The sequence below is a fragment of the Pimephales promelas genome, chromosome 17 (genome assembly GCF_988280905.1).
Source record: "Pimephales promelas chromosome 17, fPimPro1.hap1.1, whole genome shotgun sequence".
Classification (NCBI taxonomy): domain Eukaryota; kingdom Metazoa; phylum Chordata; class Actinopteri; order Cypriniformes; family Leuciscidae; genus Pimephales; species Pimephales promelas.
Window position 1 is genome coordinate 25,753,676 of NC_142785.1, and position 22,798 is coordinate 25,776,473.

At 38.6% G+C, this 22,798-nt stretch overlaps 2 protein-coding genes across 3 annotated transcripts; one reads left to right on the top strand and one right to left on the bottom strand.

Moving 5' to 3' along the window:
- Positions 1 to 2,042: 2,042 nt before the first annotated feature.
- csnk1db (casein kinase 1, delta b) lies at positions 2,043 to 14,205 on the top strand. 2 transcript variants are annotated; one of them, XM_039665120.2, is made up of 10 exons: positions 2,043 to 2,671; positions 7,187 to 7,297; positions 7,441 to 7,589; positions 7,819 to 8,047; positions 9,734 to 9,904; positions 10,000 to 10,148; positions 10,384 to 10,552; positions 10,639 to 10,781; positions 11,307 to 11,377; positions 12,732 to 14,205. In XM_039665120.2, exons 1-9 carry the CDS (start codon positions 2,596 to 2,598, stop codon positions 11,337 to 11,339), a joined length of 1,230 nt encoding a protein of 409 aa, XP_039521054.1. In that variant the 5' UTR covers positions 2,043 to 2,595; the 3' UTR covers positions 11,340 to 11,377; positions 12,732 to 14,205. The 2 variants fall into 2 exon arrangements, with proteins under 2 accessions (XP_039521054.1, XP_039521053.1); XM_039665119.2 differs by having other exon boundaries at positions 12,744 to 14,205.
- Positions 14,206 to 15,340: 1,135 nt separating this feature from the next.
- On the bottom strand, positions 15,341 to 22,681 carry slc16a3b (solute carrier family 16 member 3b). The gene is made up of 5 exons (XM_039665121.2): positions 22,518 to 22,681; positions 18,538 to 18,786; positions 18,311 to 18,454; positions 17,449 to 18,219; positions 15,341 to 16,736 (listed from the first exon to the last, which is right to left on the bottom strand). Exons 2-5 carry the CDS (start codon positions 18,758 to 18,760, stop codon positions 16,360 to 16,362), a joined length of 1,515 nt encoding a protein of 504 aa, XP_039521055.1. The 5' UTR covers positions 18,761 to 18,786; positions 22,518 to 22,681; the 3' UTR covers positions 15,341 to 16,359.
- Between the last annotated feature and the right edge of the window lie 117 nt (positions 22,682 to 22,798).

A 22,798-nucleotide genomic window follows, 5' to 3' on the forward strand; every position in this document is an offset into this window, starting at 1 on the left:
TGAAGAGCCAGGGAAAAAAGTTCAGGAAAGGAGGAGAACAGAGGGAGGAGCATGGATGCATCCAAGTGGGTGGGGTGAAATGAAAACAACAAAAAGGACAAATTTAAAAGAAAAGAAATCTTGCAAATAAAGCAGCCAGAGCAGACCAAGAGAGAGAAAGAGAAGAGCAGTGCCATATAAAAGTAATAAAGACTTTTCAGGTAAATGTTAAAGCTACTAATGGTTTCAAATAATCTTTTAAAGAACAAGATTAGTATTTTAAGAACACAAACATTTCAGTTAAGATAGGGCTATATAAGGATTGTAATATATTGACAACGAACTTTTATTTGCAAAAACATTGAGATAGGCACATTTGTCTATTTGTCGAACTTTGCATAAGCCTAAAAAACCCTTTTTAATCTTGATTTGAAACAGTTCATGTTATTGAACAACTTTCAGTCAAGGACAAAAGGATGCTGTTCAAACATAGTCATCAGATCAGACTCTCCATGTTTATAATCTCTGCAAAGTGCTTTTCCTCCCAGTCACTTGATTTATCATGGTATGAGATGTGTAGTTACTGAGAAAGGTCCTGATGTTTAAGCGTATAGACATGCTAAATGGTACACTAGTAAACAAGTCTGCCAAAATAGCTGTATTCCATAAATCAACTTAAGCAAAGGAGCAGGCCTACATAATAAGCACATACAATTTTGAGCTTTAAAGGTCATTCGTTGGAGGAATTTTTGTAGCACTGTGGATCAAGACATTGTCCTGTGTATTTTCATATTATACAGAGGAATATCACAGACAGGCTGCTCATGTTAGTGGCTGCTACTATTCATATCAATGACCACTAGATGTCCTCGTTACCAAATAAATAATTTCTGTCCACAACCATTCAAAAATATTCTTCTGTAGAGTTAATACTTTGAAGGCAAGTATCGTTTAGTTTATAATTTTAAATTCATAATTAATCCCGTTTTATAGTATAATAAAGAAGTAGTAGGTCGAAGCTTTTGACTAGTTTGTATCTGGAAAACTAAAAGCCTAATGAAAAATATAACGTATATATATATCTATCTATATATCTATCTATCTATATATATATATCTATATATATATATATATATATATATATATATATATTGCATTATTGATTGTGTTACACTAAAAATTATTTATAGGCATATAATTTAAACATATTTTAGGCAGACATTAAGGAGAGATAGATGCAAACAACACATTTATTCTAAAATTAAGTATATAGATAAGCATTTTTATTTGAAAGGCTAGGTTAAAATCACGCTCAATTACAGGCTTTTTTTCTGAACGGTTCTAAAGTTACTCCGCAAGACTTGCATTGAAAAACACGTGCAAGACTGTTACGCAACCTGCTGGAAAACATTACAGCCATGTGATCATGTCCTGATTGGGTACTGTGTGACCAATCAAAACAACATCCACCAATCATCGAGTAGGTGGGTGTGTCCATGCCCCCAAACACTTCAGAGAGTACAATATGTTACGCTGTTCCACTGCTGTCCCACTGCCTTGTTTATTACAAAGCATTTGCTTCGGTGTTTCAGTAAGCTCGAACAGCTTCAGTAAGAGCAAACCAGATGGAGCACGTATTACACAGATGACGCGTTATCTTAAGATCTTAAGCCAAGTGTTTTTCCCATTTACTATATCTGAACTAGTTTTAAACCAAATATCCACTTTATATGTATTATATTTCTATTTATTATTACTTAATTTATTATAAAAACCTTCAAATACTTTTGTTATTTGTATTTATATATTTTATTTTATTTTTTTTAAACTAATAGTAAGTCATCGAATAGTGACCAGTATATTTTTGGATTTAGTCTAGTATTTATTTATTTGCTACTGGTATTCCTATATCTATTATAATCTGTAACTATTGTAACAATGTAACTTAAACAACTGGAATACACGTTAATGTGTAACAAAACAGATACTTAGTACATGTCCGCTATTCTATTCAACAATACAAATCACTGAATAAGAAGATATATGTGTGACGAATGTAAAGATGTCCACATATAATGAATTAATTGGTGTTCGAGACAGTTAATGAGACTGACCTAATGAAACTCGCCCAGCGTTTCTCCCACGTGACTGTGGCTAGAGCGAGGCGTCGCCAATGGGAAGTGACGTCACAGCGCTACGTTTGTGTCTACCACCACAGGAGAGATACGACTACGAGGCCTTTGACAGCTGCGGCGACTGGGGTCTGTTGTTAAAATCCACCTCCATCTTCTTTATCCTTGGGGAAAATGGTGACCAAACCGACAGGAGCATAATCTACAGACTCTAAGCTTTCACCTGATCACAATATTGTGAAATTCCGGGCTTTTATATATTAGAAAAGGAATGGTGAAAAGTGAACTCAGCCGGAAGAATCCGAATTCTCTTCAGGGTTTCGGGGGGGTTGGGGTCGCATATAGATATATAGGATCGTAGCAGTTAAATAACGCGTGAAAATATTAACGTAACATCGAATTTAAGGGCTGACACCATCTGGTTTAATAGAAATTAGCTGAAATACAGTCGAGTGACTCCGTCGGGAGAAACCAGTAAACAGCGATGGAGCTACGAGTTGGAAACAGATACAGACTGGGTCGAAAAATTGGAAGTGGATCATTTGGAGACATATATCTGGGTACGTATAGACTTCAACACCTGTATACTCTCTTGCCATAAAGCTGTCATTAATATGACACCGCTTAAATGCTGTATTGTTTTATATATCTGTCAACTGTAGCAGCTAACTGTCAGTGGCGTTTTCCCCAGATTTACTCGTTATAGTCTCCTTATGAGGTCCGTTTCTCAGTTGTTTGAGTTTATAGAAATTAATACCATGTTTTATAACAATGACAAGAACGTAAGTGGTTTATTGTAGTTGTAGGGTAAATCATCTTCACGTCCCCTTTGGGACAACCGTAAGTTTTAGAGTGGTTTAAACACAACAGGATGTCATATATGTCACCATAAAAAATTTGTGCTTTTGACACTAGATTCAGATGTCAGTGACATCACTGACAAGACAACACATTAGGCCTATTTGCTTTAAATTGAGGTGTAATTTCATTGAACACGTGAGCAGGAGTTTACAAACTGGTCCTCCCTTCTGTGTAACTTTGAGTGAATGTCACCTGTCCATACAGGTTTCACTGAAAGCTTGAACCACCCATACCTGACATATTGAATCAGCATTTCATGGTTATCCAACCAAGCCTAGATTTGCTTCTGCAGTCTACTAAAACTCGAGATCTTGCATTTAGAGCACTGTGTTTGATTCATGCAGTCTCGTTTTTCTGATCGTGGGGTCATGGTACATTTTTCCTAAAGTTCTTTTGATCAATAAAGCTGTCCTGGAGCAACACAGTCAGGGACCTGAGAAACTCTTTTATTTATGTGCTAGATGGCCTTCATGGTTGAGAGTATCAGTACACACCAGGATGGTGTTTATCATTTGAATATCTATGGTTGACATTTAGATATCGCATTGATGGCAATAGAAAGCCATTGTTTTTGCACCACCGGTTTGGATCACCAAAGTAGGTCGTTTTATGCTCTCTTAACAAGTTGATTAGTTCAAAATCCACAACTTCTAGTATTCTTAACCACTATGGTGTTTAATTTAACTCAAGCCTGTGATTAAATGTATTTGTGGTAGTGCTAGTAAGAAATGACGTTTGTCTCTTATTCAGGAGGCATTAAAGGAAGTTTTGCGTCTGTTGGCCTTAATTCGTATCTCTGTGGATTGAAACCTGTCAACAGAATGTTTAACTTAATCAAACCACATGTCAGGCTCAAATGCAATCAGCTTGCTTTTATTTTGACAGAGAAACAATGTTTGTGAGGGGACTTTGATCATTATGTAGTTTGGCGAGACCTTTATACTAAAGCTTTCTGGCTGTGATAGAATTGTTTCAGTCTGTCTGTGTGAGAACAGGGCTTGGTGGGTGTGGTGAGACATTAAACTCTCATCTGCTTGCTTCTGTTTCATATCTGCACTCACCCACTCTTTGGTATGTCAGCATAATTAAGTGGTTTTTGAATAATACTTCGTAGTAAATATGTCCGAGGTGTTATTTTGTGGCAATGTAACTTGTAGATCTTGACTCTGTGAAATGCATTCAAATCATCTGCCATGTCCTTGGCATTTAAAGGCTCAGAAGATCAAACCCAACAAGATTGGACTAGTTACATCACTTACTGCTTTTACAAATCATCCAATGCAATACCTCTCCCTTTTCCTGGGATTCCGTTACATTTGCATCACTTGGCATCATAGGAGGCCTCAGGTGTGTGAATCATCCTGGACTGTCCAACTCGTTTACAATTCTGGGTCCTTCCCATCAGCTTTTATGTAACCTCTGAGTTTTTGATTCAGGCTTATGATGTGATGGATGTTTCGACCAGATGCCATATCTTTAACTTCCCTTACTTCTCATTTAACTATCAGACTACAGTTTGCATTCACCTTATCAGCAGTTTGGCATCCTAATTCTTGAGTCAACTGTTGGATAGGCAGCAGTTTTTATTAGGTGTGGATCTGTGGAATTACTTGCTTAATACTCCCATATTATTGGTTTTCTTTATCAGGGCTGTAAAGCTGATCTGAAACCAGAGCAGAAGCTGGTTCATTTCATTGTTTGTTGGCAAAGATAGGTAGAATTTTATGTAAATGGAATCATGGTTTACTGACTGTTTGTACTCTTTGAATAAATGTCTAGTTTGCTTGATTAATTTGTGCGTAGATTTGATGTGCTATTTGACGTGCCGTTTTGAGTTTCTTTGCTAACAGCGGAAGGGAAGATTATCATTTGTTGTTGTTTTTTTTTTTTTTACATCTCAAGAACAAGCTGAACAAGTCCTTGAGTTTCTGTTTAAATGGCTATGAGTAGTAGTTTCAGTTTCAATTTTTTTATTTATTGTCTTTTGAAAACAGATATTTAGCAGAATGTCCAGAGTGCTCTTTTTCACAAGAAATTGGGCTGTTGATCTCCTAAAATGAAATGAAGTGGTAATCAAATCTGTGTAGAAGATTTTATCTGAATAAATCTGTAACTAATCTTTTAGAATGTAATTAAATTAACAGTTCTCTTATCTGCCATTGATGGAATTTTCTGTCTTTTGAGACCATATCTCCTTTAACACAGCAATCCCATTCAATTACCATAAAATTGCCAGAACGATTGCTAACTGTTCCTTGTTGACAAATCTCTTCTTCGTCCCCCCAGACGAGAAGCGGTTTAGTTTCGGTATCACTTCAATTTGAAGACACTTGTAAACAGTCCTGAGTAAAGGCCCTTCATCACTGAGACCGAAATTTTCATATGCAATCTTTCGTATTTTGTGATTTAGTGGCTCTGAATTGTCAAAACACCATTCAGACTGCTTGTTACAGATGCGAAAAATGCAGAAAATGGAACCCGTTTTGATTTTTTTTTACGACGGACGAAAGTTTCAGAGGCTGTGTGCAAGCGTGATTGACAACCTGAGGTCGTATTTATTTTTTAATGCGCGAGAATTTCGGACTTGGTGTGCAAGGGTCTTAAACGCTTCATAATTTAATGAATGGCCCAAAGTCGTTGCATTTTCAATAGCTTCTGATTGGCCCAAATGACTTGCGTTCATTGCATTCTGACCTGGTTTGTGCAAAATACTGGTAATTCCGCATTCACATGGAGCATATACCGTTAATTTACTGATAATGTTACAACTTCCCTTACTGGTATATTGCAGGAACCAATGCAACCAAAGATCCTGTTCAAACATGATGTGTTACCTGTAATTTACCAGTACAGTCTGTACGTGGGGAAGGGGCCATTGCTTCCCCACCGTAGATGGAATTTTTCACCTTTTTTTTTGTTTCTTTTTTTTATGAAACTTGCCCACATTCAGTGTTGACTAAAAAATATGCATAAAGCTTGAATAAAACATCGTTTTTAAAAGAATGCAGACAATGGCTGGCAACTTAAGAAAAAAAATTGGCTTAAAAAATTGACGATAGAGCTTTACTATTTAAATTAAAGTAGGTCTGTGTGATATGGACAAAACATAAAAATTTTTGATCAATGTTGTGATTTCAATTCCAATCACGATTTTGAAACATTAGGCCTATTTCCTTACACATTGCGGTGCTAATGAATTATAATTTGAAACACGTTTAAAAAGTAGGGCTGCACGATTGATCGCAATTTCCATGTAATCGCACTTAAACCGATTTGGCTTATCGTGATTTTGAAATCGCAAATGCTGCGATTATTTGTTATGCGCAGCTTGTCATTGATGTACGGCTCTTAAATGCTTTTCTCTCTGAAACCACTGTGAGTTTGAGTCACTTAAAACATGCATTTGAAAAAGCAATGCGTGTCAAACATCTTTCCAAACATCATTCGTTTATGAACCTCTTGTCCAACAAAAGACATTTAATAACATGCTTTACTCCAAACTCACTTGATAACAACAGTTGAACATCCTTCTGTGAGATGATGTTGCTAATAACTGCAACTAGAACAGTGACAGAAAGATTGTGCTTTCTTCTAATTTGTAAGCCCACTGTACTCTGATTACATACTGATGGTAAATATCCACCAAACGGCAGAACTTCACTCAACAACTACACCTTGTAGTGTGCTCTTCAGAGCGGATGTTTAATCTGTTTTTTCAGCACACAGGCTATATAATCAATCATCACACATACGCCCAATGTAAAGAGAGTGACAAACAAAGCCAGCCAATTCACAATGAAATACACATCCAAACTACAATATTTAACATGCATAAAACGACTTTAATCTGTCCAATGTGTAAACAATATGATTTAAGCACTTAATTCAGAAGAAATGGGAACAATCAGCATATTTTCAGCATAATCAGCATAACACTTCTCATTTTGATTGGTTGCCGTCTGGCATTTTTTGCTTGTTTTTTTTTGGATAAAGTTGAGCATCTCTGAGGTCCCTCTGGGTGGTCTGGGGCATGCACTATTTTTCTTAAAGAAATAAGAACTTATATTTAGCGAGGATACATTAAATTGGTCAAACTTTTCAAGTGTATGCACAAAGTATAAAGTTCAATTAATTATGATCTGCAGTCATTTCATTTTTGTTGGATTCAGACTCCATTCACTGTTTTAATGGATCTGTTTCTCGATCTTCCCCAGGCACGGACATTTCAGTCGGAGAGGAAGTGGCCATCAAACTGGAATGTGTGAAGACAAAGCACCCTCAGCTCCACATCGAGAGCAAGATTTACAAGATGATGCAGGGTGGAGGTAATTGAGATCAGTGTTTTGTGTCATCTGTAAATAAGGAGCTCAGGTGCTCAATAAATAAATTAATGTAATCAATGATATATTTCATACATGCCAAAAATACATGTTGGGTGTATTTAGGGTTTTTTGTGCTTTCTTTGCAGTTGGCATCCCTACCATAAAGTGGTGTGGTGCAGAAGGAGATTACAACGTGATGGTGATGGAGTTGCTTGGCCCCAGTCTGGAGGATCTTTTCAATTTTTGTTCCAGGAAGTTCAGCCTGAAGACTGTCCTGCTGTTGGCTGATCAGATGGTATGATTACAAATATTTAAGTAATCAAGTAGTTGTTTCATTCTTCATCAATTTTCCTGTGGGTCTTTAATGTAGGTGAAGTTACTGAGAAATGTAATGGCCAATTAGTCCAAAATTTTACTCTCTACTTGCTTCTAAGAATGTATGTGCCTTAGATCCTCTCCTGAAGGTTATTGACGACTATTTTTTGCCACAGAAGTATTGAAATATAATTTTTTAAACCTTGCAGATCAGCCGCATTGAGTACATCCACTCCAAGAACTTCATTCATAGGGACGTTAAGCCTGATAATTTTCTGATGGGCTTGGGAAAGAAAGGAAACCTGGTCTACATCATTGACTTTGGTCTGGCCAAGAAATACCGTGATGCACGAACACACCAGCACATTCCCTATCGCGAGAACAAGAACCTGACGGGCACTGCACGATATGCATCCATCAACACACACCTTGGCATTGGTAAGAAAACAAAACATCTTGCCAATGAGTTTTTAAATCACTGTGGCGTGAGTGCTTGTGTGTGTTTATATATACAGTATATGTGCGTGTTCATCCATATATATATATTAGGGCTGTCAACGTTAATGTTATTGCATGTAACTCATAAAAAATCCTTAACATGTTAAAATATAATGCAAATAAGTTACTGAAGCATCTGAAATTGTGTCATTAACATCATGTAGTTACGTGATCTTAGAAGTCATCAGATTATCACACTGTTCTTCCATCTACAATGACGCAAGCAAAATTTCTAAGGAAATTTCTATTCTAACCCTTTAACCTGATATTACATCTCTGGTTGCGATCAGATCATTTTAAGTTGCTAAACTCCTGGAAAGTTTTCAGTTCAATGATCCAGTAAGTGTATTCATTCAAACAGTCAGTCCAAAACAACGCTAATGTAAAGAAAACCTGGCTTATTACATCAGAGATGGCAGAGAGAATAGAGACTCGCGTTGACATTTAGCTGGTAAAAAATATTAATGAACATAAGTGTAGTGCTTAATAGTACAATGTTAATAAAAAACAAATCACTATTTGTATTCTTATAAAATACATTATTTAATGGGGCAATAAGATATGATAGATATGACAGAAAATATAGATTATTAATAATTTTTCAGTGCGCAAAATTATTATAATATGAGAGGCTCCAACACGGGGCAGCACACATCGCTAATGCGCTTTCCAGGTGCAGAGTGATGTGCTTAAAGCAACATGACTCACAGAACGCAGCGCTCCACGTTCAAAAGTCCAGGGCACAAAGAGATATACAGTGATACACTAGAAGTTTTGTTCACAATATCTATTCAGAAGTTTATTAAGCCTTTTATCTTCTACAATTTAGAAACAGCCATAAACTCCAAGCAGATAAAGTCTGTCTATGCAAATCTACAAAAGTTTGTCTACAGATCAAGTTTAATAATGGGAATATTTGAACATTGTAGGGAAATGAGTATGCACCATATCGGATTTGGACTGGTCCTGTCTGATCGATACCTGATCTGGCAAAAATCACAGTATCAAAGCCAATACGTATGTGGAATATAGGATTGGTGCATCCCATGAATGTGCCCCATTTAAACTCAAGTTCACTATAGTTTTTTAAAGAGGGTTTGCGTTAGTACTTTTGTAAAGAGTAAACTCAAATATGAAAATTCCCATTTCATTTTCCAAATTTTGTAATAATTTTTTGCACTCCCCAACAAAATCACCCTATTCTAGAATGATTCATTCTTTCCAAATATAGCCATTTAAGTCATCTGGTGAACATTTCTGTATTTCTTTACGTTTGCAATATCACAGAAGAGGTAAATCGTAATGTACATTTTTTTCTAGTATTGTGCAGCCTTTAATATATGTGTGTGTGACCCAGATTTGTTGTGATAGACAGCGCTTCTCTGGCTGTGGTTACTGATCATTTGATGTCTTTTCAAGAGTATTTTTTCCTTTCCATTGCTCTGTATGACATCACTATGTGCTCATGCTCAAGTGGATGCATGTATATTTTTAGCATTTCCCAGAGGAGTTTAATTTGTGCATGCGTGTATGAATGTGAAATGAATGCTTATTCATGAATAACTACAGTTGTTGCCCCACGCAAGCTATATCAAGCTTTAATTCTGTGTGCACCTATCTCTATAGAGCAGTCTCGGCGGGATGACCTGGAGTCTCTTGGCTATGTGCTGATGTACTTCAACTTGGGCTCACTGCCTTGGCAGGGACTGAAAGCCGCCACCAAGAGACAGAAGTATGAACGTATCAGCGAAAAGAAGATGTCCACCCCCATTGAAGTTCTTTGCAAGGGCTACCCATGTATGCTCAAAGCCTTGTGTAATTTGTATTTTGATATACTTTGTACTTGACCTAAAACACTTGGATTGTAATATGGATGTTTTTCTGTCCCACAGCTGAATTTGCCACGTACCTCAACTTTTGCCGGTCACTGCGATTTGATGACAAGCCAGACTACTCTTACTTGAGGCAGCTCTTCAGGAATCTGTTCCACAGACAGGGCTTTTCCTATGACTACGTGTTTGATTGGAACATGCTCAAATTTGTAAGTACATGTCTGGATGGTCTTCATTCTTTAAACTGGTCATTTAAACTTGACCAGTGAAATTAAATTAAATGAAAAGGTTAAAAATGTCACTTTGATCATCATAAAATTAATCCATATGGCTTCAGGGGGTAAAAAAAAGGCTTATATATATAAACTCTGTTGGAATCACCGGTTTGATTCTTAATTATGCACTCATAAAGTTTCATAATTTTGCATTTACCTTCTGTCTCAGGGTGCTAACCGTACAGCAGAGGAGGCAGAACGTGAGAGGAGAGAGCGGGACGAGCGGATGAGGCACAGCAGGAATCCTGCCGCTCGAGGGATCCCAGCAGCCTCAGGCAGACCCCGCCCCACACAGGATGGTGCTCCTCCCACCCCCCTCACACCCACCTCTCACACAGGTGAACAGTCAGTCTCTTACCTCTGCTTCTTCCCAACTGCTTGAAACACTGTTGTAGGCAGTCGTCTCTTGCTTCTCGTCACACAGCAAACACATCCTCACCGAGACCGGTCACTGGCATGGAGCGTGAACGGAAGGTCAGTATGCGGCTTCATCGTGGCGCCCCAGTGAACGTGTCGTCCTCAGACCTGACGGGGCGGCAAGACACTTCCCGCATGTCCACATCACAGGTATAAGGCAGACCCTGCTCAACCCAGCTTTCAGCAGAGCAGTCAAATCCTTAATGAACCTTTTTAAAAAAGCAGCAAGTCTTGTGGCTGTCTGTGTCTGAATGAGCTGCTTTTAAAGAGATTGAACTTTTTGGCTAAGCAACAGTTCAGTACGTGTGGCCTTTCTTTGAGTGGTTACATTGGGAAGTCATATTTCTGCACTTACAAATCGGTCACTGAAATAAATACCTGATAAAATATTATTTTATTTTATAAATTACCTTTTGATTCTCACAATCTCTATTATCCTTTTAATGACGCCAAGCTTAAAATTGAATCTGATTATTAGGTAGTTAACAGCTTTTCTAGGAAGCTGTTGACATAGCATTTGTATGCCTTGGAAAAGTAATTTCAGCAGCATATATTGTTTCAATATGACAGACAGTAGGCATGGTATGATTATGGGTTGGTGTGAATCGCATGTCAGTGGACAAAGGACTGTGTTGTGGGGGTGGAAGGCTGTAATGTTCTCTCTCTTCACCCCAGAATAGCATTCCCTTCGATCACCACGGCAAGTAGTTGCGGGTAACGTCCTTGTGTGAAGGCAGGTGCACCAGGTGAGTTTGATTACCTTGTGTTAGCTGCACATTGCTTTTTGTGTTTTCTTCTTGTGCATCACTCTTAAGAATAAAGGTTCCAAAAAAGGGTTAAATGGACACTCCACCCATTTGCATTTGCATCCATTGCGTTAGAAACCCAGTTTTGCTATTGAATGGTCATGCAACACTCTCATTTTCCCCTGAGATGAGAGAAATACGCTATTTACCTTTTTCACTGCAATGATGCAAAGTGTAAAAGGGGGGGATTTCTGTAAAGACTACATGCACTAGATCCCACCCTTTCAAACCTGCCCACATATGCGCTAACAGACCTATCATAGATCAGTGCCAGTGCATTTGATTTCACTGGCAGATAATTTTTGAAAATATGGATGAAGATACTGAATACGCAGATGGATGCATTATGGAGGATTGGGATTACACACAGTGTCAGCCATCTTTTTTGGAAGCTAAGCTAGCAGGCTCTTGTTCTGTGGAGAAAGCCAAGTAGTAACTTTAGGGGTTACAGTCCTCTTTTTCCCGGACATGTCCGGCTGTCGATATCCGGGATTCAGCTTTTGCTTTCTGCAGTCGCCATTCATTGTTTGTATGTACAGCTTTTGTTTCAATCTAACTGAATTCATTCTGATTGGTGAATCTGAATGTAGTGTTAATATGAACGCTAAAAAAGTGATCGGTTGATGTACGTTTTAACATTGCTAAGAAAATTCCCGCTCCTCCGTGAGAGATACGAGATCGGTAACTTGCGTCTCACAGGTGTCGCTCATCGGTAATCACGCCACCGGCCTCGAGTCGTTCTCCCGCGGCCCTCACTCGTCCTGCTCGCCACAGTAAACATAATGAATGGCGACTGTAGTACGCAAAAGCCGAATCCCGAACATTTTGGGTGATCTTGAAACATTTTCGGGCAGACTCATCTCGGAGACTCACTAGTAGCCTAGACTTGTTTACCTACTGTGCTGTTACCGGTAGGCGTGGCCTCCTAGGGCAGCGAAGCAAGTGCATTCTGGGAGCTGTTGTCTTTCATCCACATAAGCCAAAAATAGATTTTCTGGCTTTTCTCAGTCTACAAAGCTCCAAATTCAAAAATAGTTTCACATTTCTTCTACATAAATTACCCATTTTAAATTCACATTCATCTTTCCAGAGGTGGATTGACCTTTTAAGCAGTTATGCCATAGAGGAACCATTTTGGGTTAATGGATTAATGTTGTTCATAAAAATGTACATTTAAACATTCCTCCATTATCAATCTGTTGTAATGTGAAAACGTATAAACAAATTTCAGTCTCATAAAAATACTTGTTTGGTTTGTGGCAAATGTCATTTAGTGTGTGTCCCTTTATCTTATTGCTGTGTACAGATTGTCTCCATGTCCCAGAAGCCTCCACTTTGCAATATGGAGCACGATGGGCAACCTAACTACACATGCCTGATTGACAGCTCTTCACCATCAGCTAATAGATAAGGCCGTCAGTCTCCTCCTCCTATTGACCAAACCAAAATGGTGTAGAAACCAACCTGACCTCTTTTCTAACAGGCTCTTTTTTTCTTTCTCATATTTTCTCTCCCACACTCTGTAAATGTTCTAATGAACATGAGAGCTATGGCCTGTTGTGAAATCACACCAGTAGGTTGACCAATCAGAGACTGGATCACCCAGCCCCCACACCATTGTCATCTTATGCGACCTTCCTTCAGTTACACTCCTATACATTCAGTGCTTCACAACTTTCTTTGGTTGAGGCTCCTCTTGTTTGAGGCTAATGTATCATCTATGTGGTTTAAATGGGTCTTGTTTATTTGTATACTGGGTTTTCTTTTGTTTTTTAATCTGGGCAACAGTCATGAGGGGTTGTTATGGGTTTACTTAACTTTTTTTTTTTTTTAATTTTATTTACTCAATACTCAGTGTATTTATTTTTTAATATACATTTTAATAGCCCTTTGGTGAGGTTCCTTTCCCTTGTTGAAGCTGGTGGTGTTGAATGGATGGCCAAAATCTCAGCATCAGCTCATAGCAAACTGAATCCACAGCGTCGTTTTCAGTCGTACACGTCCTCACAGAGGGAGTCTGTGAACGTCGCCCGTTTGTAAAATACTGCTTCCCCCATTATTGTGTCTTCTGTTTCTAAGCTGTGAAATAACTGTAAAATATTTGTGTAAATGTTTCCATGCAATTCTTGAGAGAGATTATGAAATGACCGCAGATGGATTATGTCTGAAAGTTATCACTAGTTATTTTGATCCACTCTTTCATAAAGCCACAACAATGAAGTGCCAGACTTTGGGGGTTTCATGCATTCTGAACTTGAACTTTGACTCTTGAGGATGTTGTTTTGACTGATGAATGGAGATCATGCTTAGACCTGCAACGTGTCTTTTAAAAAGGACTTTTATACTCTGATGTAAAGGTAATGGATGCAAGTTGTGTTCTGATGGCTCTGATGGTATTTTGGTAGTGGTAAATCATTTGTTGGTGATATCGATTGTTTTTACAAAGGTTGAAAGAATGAAAACAAATCAAAGTGTTGCTCTGATGTTAATTGATTTCCCCTTTTATGAAATATTCCAGCACTGATGTGGCTTTTCTGATGCACCTTGAAAGCTGGTTTGGTCATCTCGTTCCCTTGTCATCTATAACAGAGGACATTGGCTACTTCCTGGGTAAAAATTTTCATCTGATTCTCCCACTGTTTGAAGCCCATGGCTTTTTGGGCTACACACACTTGTGGAAGTCATGCCAATTTGTCAGTCCTTTAAGAATTTGTATTACCACTGTATTTGTGTATTTTAAACAGTGTAAATAAATTACTTGTATTTGCTTTTCTTTGTTTTTTATGCATAATCTTTCATTTACAGCTAATGGTTCAAGGTTTTTTTTTTCATTTACAGATGTTTGAAGTGATGTTTATCACAAAATGACAACTAAATATAGTTAGTTTTGCATATCCACCATTTAAGATGCATTGATTTAATTTTTTTTAAATCTTGTCCCGGTCTCTAGAAAATTAGCATCTTTTACTTCAGCCAATGTAACCACCTATTCTTGTGTCATGCTGGAGTTCCATAGAAGTCCAGGGAAATTATTGTTTTTCCATGTTCTCTAAATGTGTCTATATATAGCCATTTTTTTTCTGTACTCTAGCATTTTCCTGCGTGTATCTACTAGTATGTTTTTCTGTATACAAGTCTACAAAAATAACTTTAGCCCCTAGATATATATGCAATAATTCTAGAACGATAACTATAAAGATGAGGAGTCTTTACCACAACTGTAGCTGTAATGACACTGAGAAATGATAGTGCTGGAATCACTGTTGAACGATGAAAACTAAAATATTGCCGACACAATCCGAATCCATTCTGCAGTATAAAAGCTCAAGCATTTAAAGCAGATGTTGACAAATTGGTTGGTGGGAACTCCTAAAAGGTTATATGAAATGCCTTACAGAACCATTTATTTTCAGTGTACATCTAGTTTATTAGCTAGCTTAACTTGCTTTAGCCAAACATCTTTTTTCACTTGAATGTTAAAGCAAGGTGTGATTTAAATTCTACAGTAGGGTAGATTAGAAGCAGGATTGATCACTGTTTATGCCTCTCCATGTTTCAGATAAGGTGTCAAAAGCCCAGTGCATTTGCAGATGGACACCAGCTGGACTGAACTGAAAATACTGCACAAATCCTATGCTAATAGGATCTGGACTATGTGCAACTGTCTTGTAGTAGGAGTAAGCAGTGAGGGCATTTAAAATTCAGAGCCTTAGCTAGTAAAAGATAATTACTTTTATGAGCGGTATCACAATTCAATTAGAAATGTATATTTTTTAATTTCCAGTAAGTTGTTAGTCCTAATGTTGGAATGAAGTTTAAAAAGGATGGTATCCTGTAATCGTTTTATTCGGTTCTTTTAAAATCATTACAAACACACTTAAACACCATAAAAATGAGTCACGATGCAGTGGAGAGGAAAGGATGTTTTTATTTCTATCCACAAATTCTGTACTGCTACAAGACTTAAGGCACAACCAAAAATAGCTCAAGTGTCTTTGAACATAGAAGAGGGTCCCTAATCACAAATGCTGGTGAAAGATAAAACGAGGTAAAGTTTAAAAGGGCTCTGACCACGCCACCAATTTCAAAAATCTTGTGTCACCATAAAAGCCCACTGAAAATCAATGCACGAGTTAATGAATTAAAAATAAATGTTACATAACCAACATATCAAGTAAAAACTGTGGTCCTCTTCTGATTGATGCAGTTGGTCTAAGAACAGTGACATTTCGATGAATAAATACAGAATAAATATAAGAGCAGGTGCCAACTGACATCAACACTTTAATATAAATAGTGATAATCTTTACCAAAAAAAAAACTTTAAAAAAAAATGTAACCGCTTTGTCCTACAACAGTTATATACTTAATGTTCCACAAAAATAAGCTTATCTGAATTCTGTACATTCCTCAAGAACATGCCCAATTTAAAGAGACTAAACCAGATCCTCATTTGCATGTCATGCATATGGGTTAGTCTGGTTGGATTGGTCTTAAATTCAGGATTTGAATAGAACCTTTAAAACTCTCAGGACCAGTTTAAAAATGTAACCGTCGATAAAATATATTACAAACCAACTATCCAGATTAGCAAACACTGAATGCCACAAAGAAGCAAGCTGGTAATCTTCAGTATATGCCTTGCTCTGATGTGGAGTGTATACTGACCAAAGATTTGGAGCCACATTATAAATAACTGAATCGGTTTTTGGAAGAACCTTTGAGAACATATCCTGACATCTGTTAGCATGCAAGGCAGTGTTTTGCAAAAAATCCAGTTACAAGTGCTTTATCTAAAAAGCAGAGCAAGCTCTGAAAGCGGTCCTCACAACCACACTCGAAGCGCATACACCACAACATCAAACACACGTCCATGAGTCCTCCTAGGGAAGCTCTGTCATATATCTATTGTTCTAGTATCTTCACAGAGAGGATTCAGGTTCAACTACCACACCATTTGGTTCAGTCACCGTTTTGGAAGCGTTCTCCAACTCTATCGAGTCCAACTCGTTAGCCATTTTATCATCAGATTTCGTCGTTGCTTGCGGTTCGGCAGCTTTCTTCCCGTTCTCACTAGCAGCACCTTCATTGTCTTGGTCATCCTTTGGTGATTTGTTGAGCTCTTCCACCTCGGTCTCGGTAATGGCCATCTCCATCTTGGCTGGAGGGTCAGGCTCTTGGGGCTTCATTTTGATGAAGAGCAAGTTACAGATGGCGAGCACAAGGGCAGAGAGGACCACTTCACACCCAGCCAGCAGGAAGACGTACATGTAGTTCTTTGTGGCATCCAGAAGGCGACCTGTAAAATGAAACAAGAGAACATTGATATGAACTTCCCATATAATAGTGGTGACAGGCCATCGGGGCAAACATGCCCATGGATCTATGAATAGCAGATGTGCTTGTTGAGACACCTACAACAATCCATGTGCACTTTGTTAGTCCATATCCTAATAAAGAGGAACCAAATAAAATACCAAATACATATTTAAACATTTTCTTCAATGACTTTCTGGGCCGTCAAGTTTCAATCCCTTAGGAGCCTATGTAGCAGTGATCCACCTCTCAAATTTAATCAAAAATATCTTCATTTGTGTTCCGAAGATGAACGAAGGTCTTACAGGGTTGGTACAGCATGGGGGTGAGTAATTAATGACTTAATTTTCATTTTTGGGTAAACTAACCCTTTAAATGGAACCAATTAACAAAAAAGGTCCCATCCATCGATTGTGGATTAGATGGAGGCAGTTCTAAATGCAAACTTGCAGTTGATTGTAAGAAAGGGGCAAAGGTTTCAAAGGTGCATCTTTTTAACCATTCACATTTAGTGCTATTACATGCATTTAGAAAATATTTCAGAGTGAATTTTTCATGCTTTTTAATATTTGCATGTTCTTAGCAAGAGATTGAATAAGACTAGCTGTAGATGTAATATTCATCTTGGGACTTGTATCATTTCTCTTTAACAGCACAGAAACTACAGAAGACAGAATATGAACTGCAGAACTGACCTGCTCCAGGTGGTCCCACCAACACCGCAATGGCTTCGACCAACAGCACCAAGCCAATGGCACTGGAGAACTTCTCTGTTCCCACAATGGCCATCAACACTTCAAACTGTAAGGCTCCAACCATGCCATAAGAGATACCGAAGAAAATGCAGAACACCACGAGAGATGCATAGTCTTTGGACATGGACCCAACAAGATCAGTGACTCCATTGAAGATCATAGCAAAACTAAGGAGGTAAACGCATCGTGGCCTCACCCACTTGAGCCCAGCAATGATGCCGCACGTGGGCCTGGCGAAGATGTCAATAAACCCCAGTATGGTGAGCAACAAGGCAGACTTGGTGTCCTCATTGCCCAGTTCCTTGGCATAGCTGACCACAAACACAGGAGGTACAAAAAGGCCAAGCACCATAATGGCCGCGGCCACAGTGTAAATCACAAAGCCGCAATCTTTGAAGACTGTGAAGTCAAGAAGCTTGGCCTTTGGTTTGGCTTTCGTTTCCTTTTCGTATACCTCGCTGGTTTTTTTTGGTGCTTTCAAGGGCCTCATGAGGGCTCCACATGCACAGCAGTTCAGTAGAATCCCTCCCAGTATGAGGAAGCCTCCACGCCAGCCATAATTGTATTGAAGAATCTGACCAAGAGGAGATAAACAGCACAGAGCCACGGGACTTCCAGCTGCAGCCAGGCCGTTGGCCAAGGGCCTTTTCTCACTGAAATATCTGTTCAGCATGATGAGGGATGGCTGAAAGTTCAGAGAAAGACCCAAACCTAGAGGACAATAAATTTGACTGTTAATGTCAAATTTGAGGGTGTTAATGTTGAAATGAAGTATGCCATCATTTCACAAAAGAGTGCACACCTGTTATGACTCCTATGCAGAGATAGATGTGAAGGATGCTGGTTGCAAAGGATGCCATGATCATACCCAGCGAGGCAAAAAGGCCCCCGACCATCATCACAGGGCGACATCCAAAACGGTTCACTAGGATGCTGCACAGAGGCCCTGCAACAAGCAAATCACTGTTAGCATCCAGGATATTGAATAAAGAACAAAAACAAAAAGAACATTGAAAAAGACATCCCTACCTGAGCCATAAAGCATTGCAAGAAGAATGGAGGAGATCCAAGCGCAGTCACTGTACCCCACGCCAAACTCCCGGATAAGCTCTTTGAAGAAGACGCTGACCGCTTTGGGAAATGCATAGGAGAAACCAGTAATGACGAAGCAGCCGAAGAGGACAGCCCAACCCCATCCTCCATCAGGTGCCTTGACCCCGCTGTTGCCACTGTCAACAACTGCTCCACCCATGATGCTCAGTACACCTCAGGTCTCAGCTGAAAAGAAAGTGCATGGATGTTGCTTAATTCTACAGTCAAATATTTCATCTGATTGGTCACAACATGACTTTAAACATAAATTGACTACTGCTTGTGGATCATTAATGCTCAACTGAATATCTCTGTACTGCTAGATCTGCAGTTGGTCTGGCACACTGCATTCACACCCTTCCTCATTCATGTTCTTGCCAAGACCTGCTCTCGTAATTTTTCCATTTTAGATCAAAGAGTAAAATATGTTGCTTATAACACAGTTATATCTCAATCCTGATCCCTGGACCACCAACAACAATACACATTTTGTCTGCGTGTCCCTTATTTTACACCTGATGAGTTGAATTATGGGTGTTTTCCAAAGTGAAGTCCAAAATGTGTAATGTTGGGGGTGCTCCAGGATCAGAATTAGCAAACACTTATCTGACCTACTATGCAATGTGTGCCCTTTCAAATGTATCAACTGAAGAGCTACTAAGCAGATGTTGACGGCTAACCAAATTCCATCAATTCCTCTGTTGCAAACTCGAACTCTTCACACCGCGCTGTTTGGCGGGAGCGTGAACGATATCGTTTAGCGAGTAAAGCCGGGTGCATATCACTGTGCGATTTTGGCTTCGATTTGGCCATCTGCGACAAATTTCGCAACTCCTAAAAGAATCCTCTGAAAGAATCCGAAAGTCGGATCAAGGTTTGACATGTTCACTGACAGCCGATGTATTAAAGGAGCAATGAAATCTACACCAAATTACAGACATTTTTGTTATACGCTAGTAGTTTAGTGAATTTGTATTTATATGAAATGTTTATAGACTAAACAGCATTGATACTTTTACCATGGTTGGTAGTATGGTTGGTTACCTGTGGTTGTCATCATAGATGTATGATACCAAAAGACCAATTTTAATAATAAGATTAGAGTTCGAACTAAATTAATTTGTAAAGTTATTTGTTTGTTTTAATGACAATAAATGTACATCTGCATCCCAACTCAAGCTACTGTGTCCACAACATCAAATATGGCCCCCTCAAAAAAGGGAGAAGGTTTGCACAACCCTGCACTAAACTAAAGTGACGGATTAATGCATGCTCATAATACTAACCTGATCCTCTGTTGGTACAGCATTGAAATCAATATGTAAACAATATGAAACTAGTGATCTGAATGCCAAAAACAACTATATACTGTAAGGGCGTTGTATACTTTATACAAATAATTAATAAACAAAAGAAAAGCATAAACAATGCAAACATAAATGCCATTAAACAGCATAAGACAACCTAAGGAATCCTATCAATGTAAATGTGGTAGAAGTGTTTAAAAAAACAGAAAAAAGGCTGCGCAACTTGTAACAGTGGAAATTAGTTGATCAAGAGCTATGATGTAGAAGAGCTACATTAGGTAAACGTAAGACATGCAACCAATGTACTGTATGTGCAACCTACCTCGCCTAAGGTTCCTGAAAACTGATTCTCTCCTTCTGATCTGAAGCTCCCACATATACATAACCTAGGGGGCAGGCTGGGGGTGGGGACTGAGAGGGCAAAACCTCTAGTGAAAAAACTCTATACCCAACCAGTGCCATGATATCCAACCTAAATTAAGACCCTGACATTTCCCCATGTGGTACTGATTGCAATGAACAAAAACACCTCTCTTGTAACTTGTGTTGTGTCTATTCTCATTTTACATAGAATTTGTATACAGAATGTGTAGTTGGGGTTTAAATTATGTTTGGTTAGGAGGAATTATGTAGGGCAAGGATTCATTTTAGAAAGGCTATTGAATTATTTGGAGCAGGGCACACCAGCTGGCACTGGCACTTTGTTGATTATGGATGCTTTTTGTCATGTCTAAACTAATTAGTGAAACTGGCTGATTCTAATCTGTCAGTCACAATGAAATGACAAGACTACTTATTTTGATTTCAGTATATCTAGCTCTATGTGTGACACCACTCCCGATTAAGAGGGTGATTTCAGTTTTTATATTTATGAATGATTTGGGATATATATAAGGTATTTTGAAAAGCTAATTAAGGCAGGCATATAATATATGCCTTCATTGGCTGTCTCAATCAGCTCCCTAAATCACAATATCGTGGTGTGTAGTGTACACAAGTCCAGGCACTAGTAGGGACCCTGGCTCACTACACACTACTACTGTGCTACTATTGTGTATGTGTGTAAACACATTGTTCTGTTACATTACACTATTTAAACTGAATATTAATTATAAATGTTGACTAGATGTGTTCACTACATGTTGAGCGCTAAAAAAAAAAAAACAGTTCGTCTTCAAAGCTTCTATTCCGTGTCATTATATTTATTGTATTGGCTTGTGTGTTTTATGTTTCGTGTATCAGAAATGGGATGTAATTTCTGGTAAGAGAGCATAGTGAGCATTGATGCAATTGGTGATGGTTGAGGAGATTCTCCACTTCAATGGAAAGTGCTTTGAGTGCTGTGAAAAGCATTTTATAAATGTAACCAACCATAAATGTCACTTCCTGAACTTCAGCCAGCTCCTTGTTTCCTGTCTGCCATTATTGGTCAAATTGATCAATTCAGGTGTGCTTGACCTCAGTAGTCATGGCAACAATTGGCAACAATAATCAGACACACCTGAATTAATCAATTTGGCCAATAATGGCAGACAGGAAACAAGGAGCTGGCTGAAGTTCAGGAAGTAGTGCAGCTGGGCATAAAGCCAATTATTATTAAGTTAGTGAGGGTTGAATTGGAATTAAGTGCAGCCCATATAGTGAACTGGGGATCTGATTTAGATACATCCATTGCTGACCTTACTCCTCCTACAATATAGGTAATTCGTGGTTCTTAAATCATTAACTTAGTTGTAGATGTCCCAAGACCTGAAATAGATGTGGTATATAAGGAAATTGAGGTCTGAATCCCCCTCATATGATATTTAATAGTTTAGTAACAGCATTTATTTTTTCCTTAAAAATATCGATTGCTTTGAGGTGGTAACCAAGGAAACAGTAGGCTGCTCGAGTACTTTGGCTCATTTCAGGATGTGAGACAGATAGTCATTATTTGACAGTTCGTTATAGATTTAAGTAGCCTACATTAAAATACCACAAAACCCTTTGAAGTTTTAGCTACCTGGCTGTTACCAAAAATCGGCTCTCCAGGAAGTCAGTGTACAATATTTGAACACTGAATAATTATTTAAACTAATAGGCGATCATGTGTAGCCTATATATATATTTGTATGAAGAGCATCGATTGCCTACTACGCCACAGCTCTGGTCTACGTGCTAAACGTGACTTCGTATAGGCTCTCTCTCCTCCCCTGGCATAACAGGTGAACACCGTCACAGGGCATAAAGCAAAGCCACGGGTACTTATGTATCCTTAAATATTCTTACTTACCATTCGTAGCACCATTGCAACCGCAACTACTCGAAGATTAGCCTACAATGTATCAGACCATCACATAGGCTATGACAATTGTATCGGTATGTGAATTCGCGACATATTAGGGATATTATTAGACATATTTGTATTCTATAACATGGCGTAGCTTATAATTTCAACGATAATAGAAACAAGAGAACTCTTTATGTAACCTGTTACTTTTCATCATTCAATCTCCATCGGCATTCAGCATCCCCCGTTGACCGACGCACGCGCAAAATCACCCAATCATTATCACACAGGACACATGTTGACAAATTTAAAGTCAGTACTCATATACATAGGCTACATACCTTAACGATACTCTGTGATTAAGGTAATTCTCTGACGATGCCTCTCTGGCACCAGGATCATCACGTTTGCACGGCACGCATCTTTTGAAGAAGCACTTGAATGAATTGCTCATCTGACTGAGCCTGTTCTGTGTTCTGTCACTAGTGAATCACTTGAGTCACGCTGTGTCTGACGTGCAGCCAATGATGAGGCTGTGTGGGTGCGCTACGTGCGTTTCCCCACTCCTCTCCTTCTCTCTCATCCCTATTCAAACCATGTGCTCCGGGGATTTTAAGGGATT